The sequence below is a fragment of the Narcine bancroftii genome, chromosome 5, assembly GCF_036971445.1.
Source record: "Narcine bancroftii isolate sNarBan1 chromosome 5, sNarBan1.hap1, whole genome shotgun sequence".
Taxonomy (NCBI): domain Eukaryota; kingdom Metazoa; phylum Chordata; class Chondrichthyes; order Torpediniformes; family Narcinidae; genus Narcine; species Narcine bancroftii.
Genome location: NC_091473.1, coordinates 70,996,489 through 71,014,037, shown reverse-complemented (window position 1 = coordinate 71,014,037; position 17,549 = coordinate 70,996,489). Strand labels below are relative to the sequence as shown.

Sequence of the window (17,549 nt, the reverse complement as noted above, 5' to 3'; positions counted from 1 at the left end):
GGTTGAATACCATTGCTTAAAATCTATCAGAATGAAGGTATTTACATTAATTATTCTGCTCTTGGTAATACCCAGATCTTTACTGTGGCTGACTATTGCAGTCAGAATGAGTTGAACAAGAACATTTTCAGATACTGGGCTCAAATACAATATAACAAAGTTCTGGAGAAACTCAGCATGTCACGCAGCATCCATAGGACGTAAAAGATCGAGCCTGAGACTTCCAGGAATTCCAGACCAAGGGTTCAGGCTCAACATTTTGGTTACCTCTTCCTTCCTATCATGTTGCATGACCTGCTGAGTTTCTCCAGGACTTTTGTGTGTATTGCAGTCAGATCAGATTTTATAGATGACCATGAGGTGAAATGAAGCTCCTAAAATTTGGAAGTCCCGTCAGCATAATATTAGTAGAGGTTATTTACCTCGTAAATAAGTTTGCAATTTCAAGGAAAAGACACAAGATGAGGGTGAATATTTTGAGCAGGAATTGGGGCAGGTGGATTGTGGATGGACAACCCAAAATTCAATGTTTCTGCATTTCCCATGGAATTTTAATTCCACATTCTTCCTTTTGGGTTAGCCTGCTTGAAAGAGGACAGTTCCAGCTCTGCATGCAGCCCTCTGGAGCAGGCTGGGGTGTTGGTGGGAACATGAATTTGAGATGGAGAGATGTGGGGAGTTTAGCATTCTGGTTTTCAGGACTATAAAATTAATGAAGAGATATTTGGGAAGGCACAGAAGAGCATTAAATAAATGCGGCTGAAAATGCAAACCGAGGAAAGTCCGAATGGAGGCCTCACATTTAAAAAAAAAAGGGATTTTGACAGATTAGTTGTGGGGAGATTGTCTCCAGTGGAGTGGAAGAAAACCAGCACTAAACCCAGTGGAAATTGCAAGAGTGTATCTTTGCACCTTCAGAGGTGAGGATGTAAAAATGGAGACACACATCAGAGACTGCAGATGCTGTGGAGGAACTCACAGGGCTAAGCAGCATCAGTTGGAAAAATAGAATGGTCGATGTTTGGAGCAGAAACCCTTCATCAGAATGTAGAAATGGCGAGGGATGAAGGAATGAAGATAAATTCTACTAGAATGAGAGGAGAGCAGCTGGGAAAAAGAAGGTATCCAAGTTACTGGGATGGATTCCATGGGTCAAATCCTTTGCTACACTTTCTGGACAACTTCATGTGAAATGATGAAAGCAAAAATTCCAAACTCTTACCTGCTTCTTCTATTTGACAACCTCTGTCTCTTTCTGTTTACAGGTGCCTTTTGTACGATTTATTCGTAAAAACAAGATAAGTGAAATGAAAAGGTAAGTGGATTAATAATTTTAACAGAAGTTCAGGCAGGTGGACAGCTTGTGTCAAGGAAGTGACAATCAGGAATGAATTGTTCTTTTGCAAATTGCTTTGTGTTAGGTCATTGGCAACTGTGATTATCAAGCTTTTTCATTTACATTTCCCAGTCATGAGAGCATGGTCTTCAGTAAACTAGGGATTTGTTTGAGTGACTGCACTGTTCCAGCCAATTGAATCATCAAGGTATACAGCATGGAAGCAGGCCCTTTGGCCCGACTCTACAAGCTGATCAAGTTGTTCATCGGAGTTAGTCCTATTTCCCATGTTTGATCCACATCCCTCTAAATATTTCCTATATATATACCTATCTAAATGTCTTTAAATGTTGTAATTATACCTGCCACTACCGTTTCCTCTGCAGTTCATTCCATACACACAAAAGGTTGCCCTTTTAAATCATTCTCTTTTACCTTGAACAAATCCCCTTTAGGTTTAGTCTCTCCTGGGTAAAAGACTGAATAAATCTATGCCCCTTCATGATTTTGTATACCTCTGCATGCTCACCCTTCGGCCTCCTATACTTCAGGGAAAAGAAATGTCCTAGCCTATTCAGACACTCCTTACAACTAAAGTTTTCCAGTCCTGTTAACAAGTTCATGATCTATTTTGCACCATTTCCAGTTTAATTACCTCCTTCTATCACAAGGTGGTCAGAACCATGGTCTTACCATGGTTATGTACAGTTGTAACATGACATACTAACTCCTGTCTTCAATGCCTGTCTAATGAAGCCAAGAGTACCAAACTCCTCTTCCACACCCTATCTACCTGTGTCACCTCTTTCAGGGAATTAGGTACGTATATCCTTAGATCTACCATACACCCTAGGGCCCTGCCATTTACTGTGTAACACCTGCCCTGGTTTGACTTTAACAAACTGCAAAACTTTGCATTTTTCTGAATTCTATCTGCCATTTTGTGGCCCACTGTCCCAGTTGAAAAAGATTCTGATGTAATGTTAGATAACCTTCCTTATTGTCCACTAAACCATTCAATTTTTGTGTAATCGGCAAAGTTACTAACAATGCCACCATCATTCTCACTCAGATAATCCATCTAAATGTCGAACATTTCTGGACCCAGCACCGATCCCTGGCACACCACTTGTCGCAGGCCTCTGGTCAGTAAAGCAACCTTCCATCACCACCCATTGTCTCCTACCACTAAGCTAAGCTTGTATCCAATTAGCTAGCACACCTTGGATTTCATGTGATCTCATCTTCTTGTCTAAGCCATCAAGCCGTACCTTGTAAAAGACCTTGCTAAAGTCCAAGTAGACATTGCTAATCATCCTGCCGTCATCTGTTTTCTTCGTCACCACTGCCCTTTGGAATGTAATCCCCACAATCTTTGCACATACTTGCTCAAGTGAGCATCCCCAACGATAATGCACTTCAATGATGTAGGCCTCATTTTTCAGACAATGTTGCACCCAATGTCAAAGAGTGCCATTGGAATCAAAGGCTGGGCCAATCCAAGTGGCAGGGCCTCACTATCTTCAACCTTCCCAGAATCCCACTATAATATCAAGGCAGTGAGCATGACTGAGAGATTAACTATGTCCCAGGTGAGCTGGAAGCAGTTGGGGATTGGCCAACCAGGATTGTTACCGACCCAGGAAAATCCTTTATCTGGGAGACCCAGCAAGCCCTGCCATCAAAGTTTTCTTGTGCTTACTGGTTCAAAACAGGTTCTGACTACTGTATATTTTTCAAAGGAAGACATTGGTCTTTTGTGACCTGTGGGCTCCTCCATCCACAGTTTTACTGTCTGGCTTTAGCTATATTTTGTATGAGAAGTATGATAGAACATTACACGAGCTGGCCCTTCTGCCCACAGTATTGTGCTGACCTACAATCTAAACCTTCCTTACCTCACATCCATAATGCTCCATTTTACTTACATACATGTGCCTTGCTAAAACAACAAATTTTGTGACATGTTCATGACAATAAATTCTGATTCTAAAATGTTCTTTTTATACCAGTCTCCACCACCACCCCGGCAATACATTCCAGGCACCCACCACTTTGTGTCAAAAACCTCCCTGACTTTAAACTTTCCTATTCTTACCTTCAATGTCTCTATGTGCCATAAAAGTTCAGAGGTCTGGGAAAACATTGGGTTAGACTTAAAAAGTAAACCTTTCAGTTTCTAAGCTGCTCCTATGTACTGTTTTTTTTTTGTTGAAAAGGCTTGCAATGAGCTAAACGTACTAGGATGTTAAATGTAGAACATAAAACTTTACAGGTCACTCGGTCCACGATGTTGTGCTGACCTATGTAAACCTGCTCAACTAAACCTTCCCTACCTCACACCCATAACTCTCTAATTTTCATGCATAGAGAATGCAACATGTTGCATGCAAATATATTTTGTCTTCTATCTTAATAAAAATGAAGTTGAGTCTGAACTGTGCACTTCCTAAATAAATACTCCATGTTTGGTTCTTAAGGTACTGTGTGAAGAAAAGGTTTCTACCAAATGGACTTCCTTACCAAACGCACTGTGCATTTGATATCATTGATCATGAGCAGGACTCCATTTTCGCTGTTGCAGAGTTAATTCAAATAGTCTCTGAGATTGTGAGCAAGTATCCTGTGGCTGGGGTAAGGGTATATCTCAGATAGCAATGTTAATTGGTATTTAAAAGTATGCACTGTGCATTAAATGTTGAGCTGAAACTTGGTGACAAGATTTTTCATTTCTGCATTGAACAGTTGGCATTTATTCTCCGCATTTGTCGACAAGTTGGAAGAACTTCTGTGGAAGTCCCAAATATTATACTCAATATTTTGATTTATGTAGGCTCATGTGCCAAAAGCTCTCTTGACAATCCTAACCACCTGTGACGCCACTTTAAGGGAATTATGTATCTATATTCCCAGATCCCTCTGTTCTACTGCACTCCTCTGTCCTACCATTTACTGTTTATGACTTTTCTTGGTTTGTCCTTCCAAAATGCAATACCTCACACTTTTTTGCATTAAATTCCATCTGCCATTTTTCAATTCACTTTACCAGCTGGTCCAGATCCCTCTGCAGACTTTGAAAACCTTCTTCCCTGTCCAAAACACATTCAATCTTAGTGTCATCTGCCCTCCCCTACCTAGCTCCAATTGTTTATCTCCCTTCACCCTTACTGTCAACATCTACCTCACAACTCCCTCTCTTTTCATACTGGCTACCACTCCTCTCTATTCTCAGTCCTGATGCAGGCTCTCAGTCAGAATGATAAAAATCCCTTTTCCCCACAGATTCTCCTCAACCCACTGAGTTCTTCCAGGATATATTTTTTTTGGTCCAGATGGCAGCATTTATGGTCTCGTGCTAGTTTTGTTGCTTTTTAACAGTATTTGAGCCCATGTTGGTTCAAGACATTTTCCTTTTAAGCTGTGTTTTTTTTTCTTTTTAATAGAAACAGTATGGACATCTGATTATCAGTCATACACTTTTAGAAGAAACCCTCTTCAACAATCAGAGTCCAGAATGTGGTTCACAAGATCACTGCCCAAAGGTAATTTAAAAAAAACTTAGATAGGATTGAGGAACAGATTGGCCATCATTGAAACAAATAACATATTCTTATTGCAGAATAATCTGCTCGAGTCAATTTATTTATTTATTTGTTTTGATGATGGCTAGTCTGTTCCTCAATCCTATTTACCAACCAGTGTTTTAATCTTTACTGATTATGGATCTCACTCACAAGGTCAGTGTTCACTGTCAATTTCAGAACTAAAGTAACAATTTTGTTGTGACAATTGAGTCATTTCATGGTCATTATTAGTAACACCAGCATTTCATTCCCAATATATCTGATCATTCAAATTTAAGATGTCCTGTGGTGCCAGGGGCTGAATTTCAACTTCTGGTCACTAGACAGGTAATGATGTCTATGTTAGTACATCCTCTAGTGGATTTACCTGAACAAAAATAATCTACTCCTGTCTTGACCACTGACAAGTAACTCAGCAACTATTGTCTTTGAAGATCAATTATTTTCTTTGGCACCAGCAGAAATAGTTTTTTTCTGGCATTCTACTTGTTGTCAATAGAACAAAATGCACTGAATAAACACGTGAATTGTCAAGTCAGAGCAGGCTATGGACGAAATACTTGTAAGTTAGTAAGTAGGATTAGTATGGACGACTATTTAATGATTGACATAGACCTGGTGGGCTGAGGGCTTATTTCAATTTAATTTTTAAAATTTTAACAATATAACATGGTATAAGCCCATTCTGGTCATTGAAACCTGTGCTACCTAATTTCCCCCAATTAATCTACCAACCCTGTTTGGAGGGTGAGAGAGAAGCCTATGCTGGTCACAGGGAGAACATGTAAACTCCTCACAAACAGCACCAAATTCAAACACTGGTTACTGGTGCTGTAAAAGCATTGCAGTACTGCTACACTCACTGTGCCACCCTAATTGCTGTGCTAAGCATGCCGTGGGTTTTCTGTGCTTGTATGCCTTTATGTTTACAGGAAAAAAATGATGGATGAGAAATGCTCCAGGTATATTTGTAGGGCTTTCTTTAGACTTTAATGATATCTAATGGCAATGCAACCATTAAAGGCTAGATATAAAAGTACAGCCAAAATATACAGCGTTTCATAACTTTGTAACTACTCTTTCTTTAGGCTTGTGTCGGAATGTCATTTGATGCTGCCTCTGAACACAAGGAAAAGTTCTTGCAGCTTCATCCTCAGTTTGGTTTTGCTATTAGTCAGTGCTGGAAATCACTGGCATTTCTACAGAAGCTATTTGTTGATTCTTCCTTCATTGTTAAGGTATGATAAAAGGTAATTAAAATACGAAGATAAATATTATCATCTTTGCCCAACTTGATTAGTTCTTAGTAGCTATCTGAGGTGGCCTAGCAAACCAATCATGGCCACGGATGTTGGCTGAGTGGTAAATGCTGGATTGCCAGCGACTCCCATACTTTTTAGGCATATCCCGCATGGTACCAGGCCCTATCAGCCTCGAGTCCGTGCCATCCAATTACACCAATTAACCTCACACCTCGGTACGGTTTGAATGGTGGGAGGAAACCAGAGCCGCCGGGGAAGACCCACGCAGACATGGGGAGAATGTAGAAACTCCTTCCAGACAGTGCGGGATTCGAGCCCTGTTGCGCTAACCACCTCGATAACCATGCCGCCCATCCTGTTTGCAGTGTTTCTGCTTCATGCAGTGCTCAGAATCATGAACCTGCTAAATGATTTATTTTGTCATCGCATGCATGGTATTCATTTTATGATACCTGGCTTCTCTACTTGAAAATGCACTGTAGCTAATGAGTAATTTAAATATAACTATTGAAACTTCTTACTGGTGTATTTAAACTTTTATTCTCAGACATAAAAGTATCGGTGCGTCATTATGTGGGATGTGTTTGCCTCGTAATGTCTCTTAGTTTTGTTTATTTTTTGAGCAGAATTAATTCCAAGTCACATTAAACTTGGAGGAGACAATGCAGTGGTGAAAGTTGAAATAAAATGGCACCAATAAAATTGGAATGCTTAAAAAAAAATGATGATAAGAAGGAGGAGATTATTAACTACGTGGAACATCTGTGGGTTCAAAAAGTCAGTGAACAGAAACCCACCCCATTCACCCATGGTTTTAGATGGGAGGATGAGGTGTGGGCAGGAGGGGAGTTGGTCTTATGCATTCCTTACTGCAGCTCACAAGCCTTTGTTTAAGCTACTGTGTTTCCATGATTCCAACTGCCTTCCACCTAATGTACAAAGGACACAATCACATCACATATCTATCAGTCTGAAGTTTGATGCACAAGCTCCCTACTTTAGCTTTCAAATGGTCAGTTGTGAAATCCAAAAAAAAAACACTTGTCTATCTTTGTTGTTTATTGTCATGTGAACCTGGATACAATGAAACACGAACTTCTGCCTGCAAAAGATCACCATGCTCTGGCACCATTTTATCTTTAAAAATTCACAGAAAACCACATGGTAGAAAGAAAATAACAGAATTAATCAGATGTCAATGGTCAAATTGGGTTTTAAGATAGTAGGCAACAACACTTCGACACAAGAATTTTATACATGTAGATAAAAGTTAGTTGGTAAAGAATATCCTAGATATTTTTTAAAAACCAAGAGCTGGTTTACCACTTGATTCCTGTTCATCAGGTTGCTACTGGCTTCCTTGGTGCGGCCCCTCCACACAGAACATGCTCTGTGACAGGGTAAACCTGTGTGTTTTTTGAAATAATTGCAAAATTTGACATCTCATTTTCTCTCCTCCATATATCTCCTAAATTTACACAATTTTGTTGCCAAACCTCCTCACTGTTTGGCTCCCATTTTAGTATCAGGTTCACTGAATATATTTGATACATTCTGGGCTAACTACCCCTTATTTTGGAGAAGCATTCCTTAACATAAGAGCTGGGATTTAGATTGCCACTGGCATTCTGCTGTAGTGGAGCTGCATTTCCCAGGATCGTAATTCCACGTCTTCGGCATCATTGTTCCAGCTGTGAGATCTTTGGCTGATGTAAAAATTGCCAGACCTCGTCTCCATGGGATTGTGGGACAGTTGGACTGGAAAATAAATAGTATTGACTGGAAAGTTTGCTCAGTGATAATTGCTGTCATTTCAATTAATCGAGAAATTTGCCATTGTTGGAATGACTCTGCATCAGACTGTAAATGTGTCCATTTGTGCCCTTTAGGTCAGGTTATGATAATGAATTACAAGATTAAAAATTCTTTTATTGTCATGTAATAATACTGAACATGTAATATATCACAAAATTTCCTTTACCTACCATAAGGCAGACAAAGAGTCCCCATTAGTATTGCCTGGCACCCCTAACATTAACAGAAATAGAAGCAAAAGCGAGTCCTTTGAGACGCAGTGTCCATGGATTCATCTCCAGTGCTCCTGCAGCCTCTGAAGCCGTTCAGACCCCTGTTTGATCCATTGGCAACCCGAGCTCCAGATCTAAACCTTCAGTACGATCAGGCAGCTTTCAGTGCCCGAAGCCCTTTGGATGCCCTTTTTGCCCCTCTCAAATCCTGATTCCGATACCTGGTTCCCATGAACCAGTATCAGACAGATAACCTGTGTCATTCAGTTGCTGAGCCCATTTCTGGTCTGCAGCCTTGGTCATCTTCGTATAGGGTTGTCTACTATGCTTCTTCTCAACGGATGGTGTTTTCCCCATTTCTGAAGCCCTGAGCCAATCTACTCCTATCCCAGAGCCTGCAACCCCTCATGGCCGCTGCCCATCACAGGCACTGCTCTCTTGGGCACAGACTACACAGTTAAAAGATTTTAATTTAAAATACTGCTGGCTCCTTTAAAAGGCCACTTAAATCCTGTACTGAGCCATCAACATTAGGACTAGAAGGTTGGACCCTGCGAAGCAGTGCTGTGTCTCTGCTCCCCGCTCTCCTGGATCCACTCCAGCAGTGCTGATATTTTTTTTAACTGTCATGTACATTGTACAATCTATGTATGCACTAAAATTCTTATTCCTGCAGCCATAGACGTACTTCATGACAAAAAAGACTACTAGAATCATTAAAATAAAATGAGATAATAATTTCAAAATATTGACAGATAGTACATATTCTCAGTCACTCTGGTTCAAGAAAAAATATGTATTACAATCATGCAGACTATTCAAATTCAAAGAGAGGCAAATGCAATAATTTCAGCCAGTGGTTCTCAACCATTTTTACCCATTCACCTACCATCTGAAGAAAACCCTTACAAACCACAGAGCACCTGATGCCTTAGGTGTTCTGTGGTTTGTAAGGTGTTATGTGAGTGGAATCAGGTTTTATGTGAGTGGAAAAAATGGTTGAGAACCACTGATGTAGACATTCCAGCGCATTACCATGGGAACACAGTCCTTTCTGAGGTCCCTTCTGTTGGATGAGACATTAAGATGAGACTCCATCTGCTTTCTGAGTGGAGCAAAACCTTGAATATATCACTGGTTTCCTGGCCAGTGTTTACACCTCGCTTAAACAGATTGTGATCCCGATGCCATCTAAGCTATTGCATTTCTGTGTTGAACACTGGCTTGTGGGAACCAGGTATCTGAGCCAGGATTCGAGAGGGTGCTAAGGGCAAGAAAGTTCCCAAAGGGCATCAAGCACCGAAGGCTTCCTGATCGTGTCAGAGTTTTGGATCTGGAGCTCAGGTGGCCAATGAATTGAACAGGAGACTGTGTGGCTGCAGAAGCTGTGAGAGGGCCGGAGGAAAATTCACAGATACCCATCAACTTTGAAGGGGCTCTCTCCTGTTTTTAGGGGAACCAGGCAATGCTCATGGTGAATCTTTACATGCCTTACTTTAGACAAAAGTTAAAGACAAAAACCTCCATACAGACTTTAAAAGTTTTACCAGGTATGTTACCTTTTTAATATATTATTACGTGACAATAAAAGGAACTTAGAACCTATTATGTTTTTTAGATTTATATTTTGACTACATATTATGCTTCAAAATGTTTTACTACTAAGCAGCGCTGTGAGATGTCCTGAAGTCATGAAAGGTGATAATATAATTGCCAATTTGTCAGATCTTCAAGTCTGTCATTGCCATGGGATCACACAGCACAGAAACAGGCCCTTCAGTACACCTTATCCATACTGGCCATTAATTTAGACTCACAGGGGATCCAGTTACCAAGCTGTCCTCCTTGAATAAAGGGACCACATGTGTTGTCCTCCAGTCACATGACTTGCAGCCAATGAAAATCCTAAGATCTTTGTTGGAGCCCCAGCTCCTTCTTTGTCTCCCATATCGATCTGGGATAAATCTTAGCAGGCTCTGGGGATTTATGTACCATGAAGTCCACTGAGACATATGCAGTAAACCTGACTGTTCTGGGGCATATAGTGCATATTCCACTGAGTGTTGTGTTGGAGCTCTTGATCATTATTGGGGCATTCTTTCCTTAACTGCAAATTTGAGTCACAATACTTCTCTGCTCATCTTGGATATTTTCATAACTCTGGCAAATATATCTCTGGAGGACTACAGATCAATTCCTTCCCCGATTTCCAGATCAGCTGCATCCAAGATCACAAACCAGGGCAGGATAAAGGAGTATGGGATTGGGATGACCCTGGGAATGGTGGGAGACCTGAAGATCAACGTGAAAGGGAAAGGAAGATCTTTGGGATACTACCTCCAGAGGCACCTGTCACCGTCAGCTGGAATAATGCTGCATGTTTATCATGACTGTTAAGTGGCAGTATAGGCCGGGAGGGCTGAATATTTTCCCCTGCTCCCCACTTCTTCTCTATTGCCTTGTGATGTTACCATCCCAGGTAAGTAACGTGAGACACTCGGAATGTGAGACCAGGGACAGTTCCTCTTGCCTCATTTGGAAAGCAATCCACCAGTGTACCTTTTCCAGGGCTCCATTAGCCATGGGGTGCAATGGTGACATCATGTATTTTGACCCTCACTTTCAAACCTGTGAAATTAGTTTGTATAGAGCAGTGGTTTTCAAACTTTATTTTTCCATTCACATACCACCTTAAGTAATCCCTGTGCCATAGATGCTCTGTGATTAGTAAAGGATTATTTAAGGTGGTATGTGAGTGGAAAGTATGAAAGCCACTGATCCAGAGTGTAATTAATGAGGCAATACCATCCTTCAGCTGAAACTATTTTTCAATAGTATTCGTCGGAAAAACCAGAGAAAATTGAGCACTGACAATCCATTTTTAATATTATGCAGGTTGGAAGCTTGCGTGCCACAGATGAATTGAACCTGAAGCATTATGAAGGAGTCTTATTTGCCTTGTACAACGCAACAGGGTCAGACTTCTTTGTGTTTGGAGGGCAGTATACGAAACTAGTAAGATATTTAAGAATTGTTTCTGACACACTTTGCAAAATACTTTGATTTTGTCTGAATTGTTTTGAAATGAACAAGCTAATTGCACTTCAGAAACATAACACCCTTTTGCTGTCTAGGCACTTGATCAAGTGGCTCCCTTTCATATTCACCACCTAATGACCTTGTGCTTCTCAAACTTAGCCAGTGCATAGATATCGAAATATTCACAAAAATGTGAATGAATAATGCATTAATTATTAACTCTGCTTTAAATGTTTCTCTCATCCTTCATAGTGGTAGCAGTGAGGGGCATTTGGAGAGCATAGAGTTAAATCATGGATTTTATTGAGTTTAGGGAGCTAACTGAACATGAGCCACTATCCCAAAGGAGCTGGAAAACAGAGGGATAGAGGCAATTAAATCCAGCTTTGGTTGGCCTCTGTCCGAAGCACCGTGGCTAGTTCTAGGCACTGTGTTAATACAAATATATTGGCCATGGAAAGACTAAAGTCCACTTTACCCAATGTGAACGCAGAATAAAAAAGTTAAAACTTTCAAAGAGGCTGCAGACTGTGTTTATATTCCTTTGAGAATGAAAAGAAAGTGGTGATCTAATTGTGATATTTGAGGAATTGATAGGGTAGATGAATGAACGTTGTTTCCCTAGAAAATAGGGAAGATTGGGACTTTACAATAACCCAGCTCATTTATGAGAGAAATCATTTTCACACAGCTGCAGTGACCCAGTGTCCTGGGCCTTTATGGGGCTTATATGTCCTTCCAGTGCTTGCGTGATGCTCACATTGCTTCATCACAAAAAACTGGGTGGCCCAGTTGGCATAGAGGTTAGCACAATGCCATTACAGTGCTAATGATTGGGACCAAGGTTTGAATCCTGCGCAGTCTGTAAGAAGTTGGTACATTCTCTCCGTATCTGCGTGGGTTTTCCCGGGGGCTCCTGTTTCCTCCCGCTTTTCGAAACATAGTGGGGATTGTAGGTTAATTGGGCTGCATGGGACTCGTGACCATGTTCTATGTCTAAAATGTATTAAAAAAATGTTAAATTACATTAAAAAAAAATTTAAAACACACTGGCACTTAGACTAATTATCCTTCATGCAAGGAGCTAGTGGTAGAAATTGCTTTAATGAGGGAGAGGAATAGATGGGATGCCAGCACAGACCCAATGGCCACCTTCTGTGAAATATGAAGTAGGAATTGATGCTGTTAAAAAATGGGAGAAGTGAAGGGTACTCATTGCGTTGACTCGTCCAAGTATTAACCTAACTGCCACAACAGCTCATTGACCCTGGAGACCAGCATGCTTATTAATAACAATTTATCTATAGTGGTTTTCTGCTTGATGAGTTGAGACCTGCGAGAGAACAGTAAACACATGATTTCCAGAGTTGAGTTTCAGGGCCGGGTTTCAGTTAGAAGGAGTTGTTAAATTTAAAGCAGATAAAACCTGTTCCAGATGCTGTAAATGTGAATGAGAACAGTTAATTTTGGGATACTTGATAGGCACCTTGCAGTGCAGCAAGGCAGAGTTTATTCGTTTGTGAGTTTATTGTCATACACATTGTACAATGTACATATGCTCTGAAATTCTTAATGCAGCCGAACAGGTACGCTACTTGTAAAGAAAAAACTATAATAGTGAACTGAATTAAATGAAAAGAGAAAAAAATACACAATGATCCTAGTGCAAAAAAAATGTGACAGCAATAGTGCTGTCTGAGCAGTCCATAATTAGAGCAACAAGGGAAGGTTCAAGAGTCTGATAGCTATTGGAAAGAAATGTTTCAGCTCGGACGTGTTTCACCAGAACTCAGCGATGACCTTTCTGATCAACCTGAAACACTAAATTGGCTCTAATTCTCCGCAGTGGCTGTCTGACCTTCAAAACTTAAGAGTAGATCTGACAGTTTTCATATTTACAAAAGACTATTGATCAGGACATGGGAAACCAAATTCAAGATACCAGCAAAAGAACAGAGGACTTATGGAGACAATTTATTTAAACATATAAGCCCCCAGACCACAGAATATTATTCAAGGAAAAAAAGTGGTAGATTTAGAACAAGAAAAAGTACACATGTAGAAACTAAAGGTATGGTTAGAAACAAAAACTGCTATGGTGAAAATCATATTCACCAGTATTAGGTAGATAACTCAGAGAGCAAATTCAGACAGTTGACAAAAGCATTCCTTTAATGCCGTAAGATAATATCAAGTAATGGAAGTATCAACTACAATTTCACAAAAAATCCTAGCAGTAACTTGGAGATCCAGAACTGTCTTGAGCATGCCTGGAGCCATTTGAAACATCAGCTATCCTATCCTGTCATCACATCATTCCTGCGTTCCCTACATTGTGGTTATTCATGCTTTAGTCTGTTTCCATCACCTGTAGGATTTTGGTATTAAATGTTGATTTTTCTCTTTGGAAGATTTCCAAGCTCCACTGCAGTGTTAATTTGGTGAACATTTTGACATTGCAAGCTGTCCCCAGGTTATGACAGGATTTTCTGTTCCTGAGAACTGTTCATAAGCGGGACATGATCAAAAACTGTGTGTGGGAGAGGATGACAGAAACTGGTATGAGGGGAGAGCACTCAGGTGCGGGAAGAGAAGCTGCCAGCAAGTCTCCCTGCCTCAATGCTCAGTGTGCCCAGCTCAGCTTAATGCAGAGATAAGGTTTCAGCTTGGAGCTGTTTCATCGGAACTCAGCAATGAGATTTCTGATCAACCTGAAACACCAACTGGCATTTTCTCTTAGGGGTGTGGTGGTGGTGGTGGGTGGTGGGGGGGTGGGGGAAACAAAGAATGCATGTGGAACAGCCCAATTCCTTCCTGGTGAAGGAGTCTGCAGTCCTTTGGCAGCCAGCAAATTCATCGCCATCAATCCCACCAGTCTCCTAATGCTCATTCGTATGTGCTGAGTGTCTAAAAGCTGGGTGTTTCCAACCTGGGGCAGACCAGGGTTTCGTTAACCCTCTCTAGCTGTTTGCCAAGTGATCTAGAGAGCATGGCAGGGCCAGTATCACGACAGAGTTTTTCCAACACCCACTGAAGATGTTTCACCCCCCTGATATACAAGACCCAAATTCTTGTCAAAAACGTGCATTTCTTCTATGGTTAATAAAATAACACCAAGCCCCGATTACTCAAGTTAATCTGCAAAATCAAAACTGAGTGTATTAGAAAGATTGCAACCGAATTTGCCCTGCATACCCAACCATTCAACTGAATCTAGCTTTCATTTCCCCTCACCTTGTTTTTATGTCTGTTAACACTTCTTAATTTCAGTTTACTACTCCCTCTTGCATCCCAACGATGTTTGGAATGGAAAAAATAATTTCCAGATAGCCATGTGAAGATATGCTTTCTGCCATTAACACCATCGGCCTGTCTAATTTTAAGATGTGCCTTCCAAGCACGAAAATGGATGGTTTCTCTGTTGTAACTCAATCAGTTCCATCTTATAGGTGTTAGGGGACTATCAGCCTGAAACATAATGTTTAAGCTTGGAAATATTCAATCAGAACTCGCCAATGACCTTTTTGATCAACCTGAAACACAGAGTTTAAAAAGGGATCACAACAAAGTAACAGTTAAAAACAAATGGGAGAGCCCAAAGACATTTTTTGGATAACCTACTCCTAGAATGAATGTGGTGCCCTCTAATTTATATCTGTTGCATTGCTGTAGCTCCGAAGTTTCGATGCCTCCTTTGGGCCGCTACCGGAGCTGTCTGCCGCTGGCCTGAACATCGATCTCCAGAAACTTGTAGGGACAGCAGCAATGACCAAGGTAAAAGGCAAACCACAGACAAAAATCAGAGAAAATGTAAAACATAGATGTTGTCTTGAGGGATTGAGGGAGGGAGGGGGGTGGTGCGAGCAGCCCATGCTGAATCTGTCTACAAATGTGATTCACTGTTCATAGCCTCACTTTCCCTTTGGTGACCTATAGCATTAATTTTAACCCTGATGCCACTGGCCATATTTTTTATGATTTAATAATTATTTCTGAAGGAAGAATCAAATTTGTTTGTGCATAACTTTGGTGGAGCTTATTTTTTTTCTATATTAAAACTGCGGGATAGAATGTACTCCCAATTATGTTCTCTGAAATACCAAAAGAAACTCTGATTTTATTGCAGACATACTAATAAGCGTTGCTCATGTTACACAGAGACCTGAAAGGATGGACAAAATCTGTATTCATTGCTCTTCTGATACATGCCCAGAAACCTGCTTTAAATTGGCAAGAAAATGTTGGGAAGCAGGCATTCGTGTTAGATTGATGACCCAACTTAATGAGGTAAACCAACCAATGGCAATGAAAGAACTGTGACATGATAAAATCCATTGCATTTGAAGGCATGAGAGAGGCCTATTCTGAGAATTTGTAGTTGAGCAATTATTGTACTCTCCAGATTTAGAGAGTGACTGAGAAGAATGCATGCAGTTAGCAGCCACTATCTAGTCTGTCATATATTGTGAACACGTTGATGCATGTTGATTGTAAATGCAATTGAGAATACCCGGTAGTTTTGACCTTCGGAATGCAAAAGGAGGCTATTTGGTTCTTTGTTCTTGTGCTAGCCCTTCACAACAGTAATCTAAAGCAATCACACCTGATCTATATTTGTTGCTCAAACTGTTGGTAGCGAAGAGTAATAATCAGGTGATAAATTTACATGGGCTTTCTTTATTATGAATATTGGCACATGAGTACTATAAGAACAATTGACAGGGGTTATTTTTGGAGGTACCTTTTGTGTAGAAATATACTTTGCTTTGGTAGCTCTCAGTGCTTTATAGTGCAGTCCTTTAGAGTGCAGCCCCCTGCAATGCTCCTCAGTGCAGTGCCCTACAGTGCATTGTCCTAGTGTATAACAGTGCAGTCCACTGCAGAGCTGCACTTGAACTTGCTTTACAATGCAATCAACTGCAGTGTTCTATAGCAGCTATTCTCAATCTTTTTTGGCTATGGTCCCCTTAGGTCACTGCTCCAAATTTATGGGCGCCCTTTGCTGTGAAGCTGTCAAGTTTGGTATCTTCTGTAATTATCTCCTACTGACTACATAAAAACATATAAAGTAATTATGTAATGTAAGGTGGAAAGAAAGCAAAGCCTTTACTTAAATGTGCAGTGCCCTCCCCCCCAGGTGGTGGTGGGGGGCTGTGTTTGGGCCCCCATTAAGAATGGCTATCCTGCAGTGCAGTCCCCTACAATGTTGTCCACTGCAATGCAGTGCCTTACAGTGAAATCTACTGCAGTGCAGCAGCCTTCAGTGCTGTTTATTGCAATGAAGTGCACTACAGAGCTGTGTGCAGCAGTGTTTTCCATAATAGTGCACTCCATTATAGTAATGGCCATAAAATGCAGTTCTCTACCATGCTTTCTGCCTGATACTCATTCTGTTGACTTCAGTAGAATGAGTTTGTAAAGCAGAGTACAGTATGATATTCATTACAACGTCAAGAATTTAACATTACTGACTATAGAGATGAATCTCTAACCAGTGACTTTTTTTTCCATAGTTTCTTGTTGCAAAATGAAATCTGGGTTCAAGCTTCCTCCCATCTGAATGGAACATTCTTTCTTTTGCATCTATCAACCTGTTTTCTTTCTTGACAGCTGAATTTCCTCTTCAATATTTTTGCAAGAGTTCTGAGGATACTTTATCCATCAAGCATAGATGCAAGCTTGGTACATGTATATAAAGCTTATATTCTCAGAATTAGAAAAATGTGAAATATTTAATTGGGTTATAAAAATAGTTTAGCATTTGCCACTAGGTGACAGTGTTTAGACAAAAAAGAACAATTGTCAGAAAGCAAAAAGCTTTTCTATTAATGTTTCCCTCGTGGCACCACGATTACTGGGAGTACCTAATGGACTGGATCTATGGACCAATAATCTATGGAAACGTTTGCATTTCAACTTTGACCAACCCCCGGGGGTCACTTTTTCACTGACTCCAATATTTGTGGGATGAGAATTTTTCATAATCATGCAACGGAATCATCAATATAGTATTGGAGGAAGCCCGTTGCATTCCCAGCCATTCTGTGGAGTAATCCAATCTCGCATGCTCTCAACAGAGCCCTGATTGGCTGTCCAGTTTCTTTTTGAAATCCCTAATTAATTCAGGCAGGCCTTAATGGCACCAGGCTCCATATCATAACTACTCTTGCATTCAAAATATAAAGTCATGTAGCACCGAACAGGATCCTTGATCCACCCTACCCGTGCTAATCATCAAATAACCATCTTCACTAGTCCCATATACTTGGTATGTTGCTTTTTCCTTATAACTAATTGTGAT

General features: G+C 40.5%; 1 protein-coding gene and 1 long non-coding RNA gene across 6 annotated transcripts in view; one reads left to right on the top strand and one right to left on the bottom strand.

Annotated features, from left to right (window-relative positions):
• The window catches only part of LOC138763515 (eIF-2-alpha kinase GCN2-like), a 119,449-nt gene that overhangs the window by 86,365 nt on the left and 15,535 nt on the right, over window positions 1-17,549 (top strand). For all 5 annotated transcript variants that reach the window (XM_069937805.1, XM_069937806.1, XM_069937807.1 and 2 more), the window contains 7 exons: window positions 1,266-1,315; window positions 3,817-3,970; window positions 4,780-4,878; window positions 6,009-6,158; window positions 11,105-11,224; window positions 14,921-15,022; window positions 15,407-15,535. In XM_069937805.1, coding sequence (XP_069793906.1) covers window positions 1,266-1,315; window positions 3,817-3,970; window positions 4,780-4,878; window positions 6,009-6,158; window positions 11,105-11,224; window positions 14,921-15,022; window positions 15,407-15,535 — 804 coding nt within the window. The remainder of the gene's footprint in view (window positions 1-1,265; window positions 1,316-3,816; window positions 3,971-4,779; window positions 4,879-6,008; window positions 6,159-11,104; window positions 11,225-14,920; window positions 15,023-15,406; window positions 15,536-17,549) is intronic.
• The window catches only part of LOC138763518 (uncharacterized), a 34,361-nt gene that overhangs the window by 1,504 nt on the left and 15,308 nt on the right, over window positions 1-17,549 (bottom strand). The gene's annotated exons all lie outside the window — the stretch shown is intronic.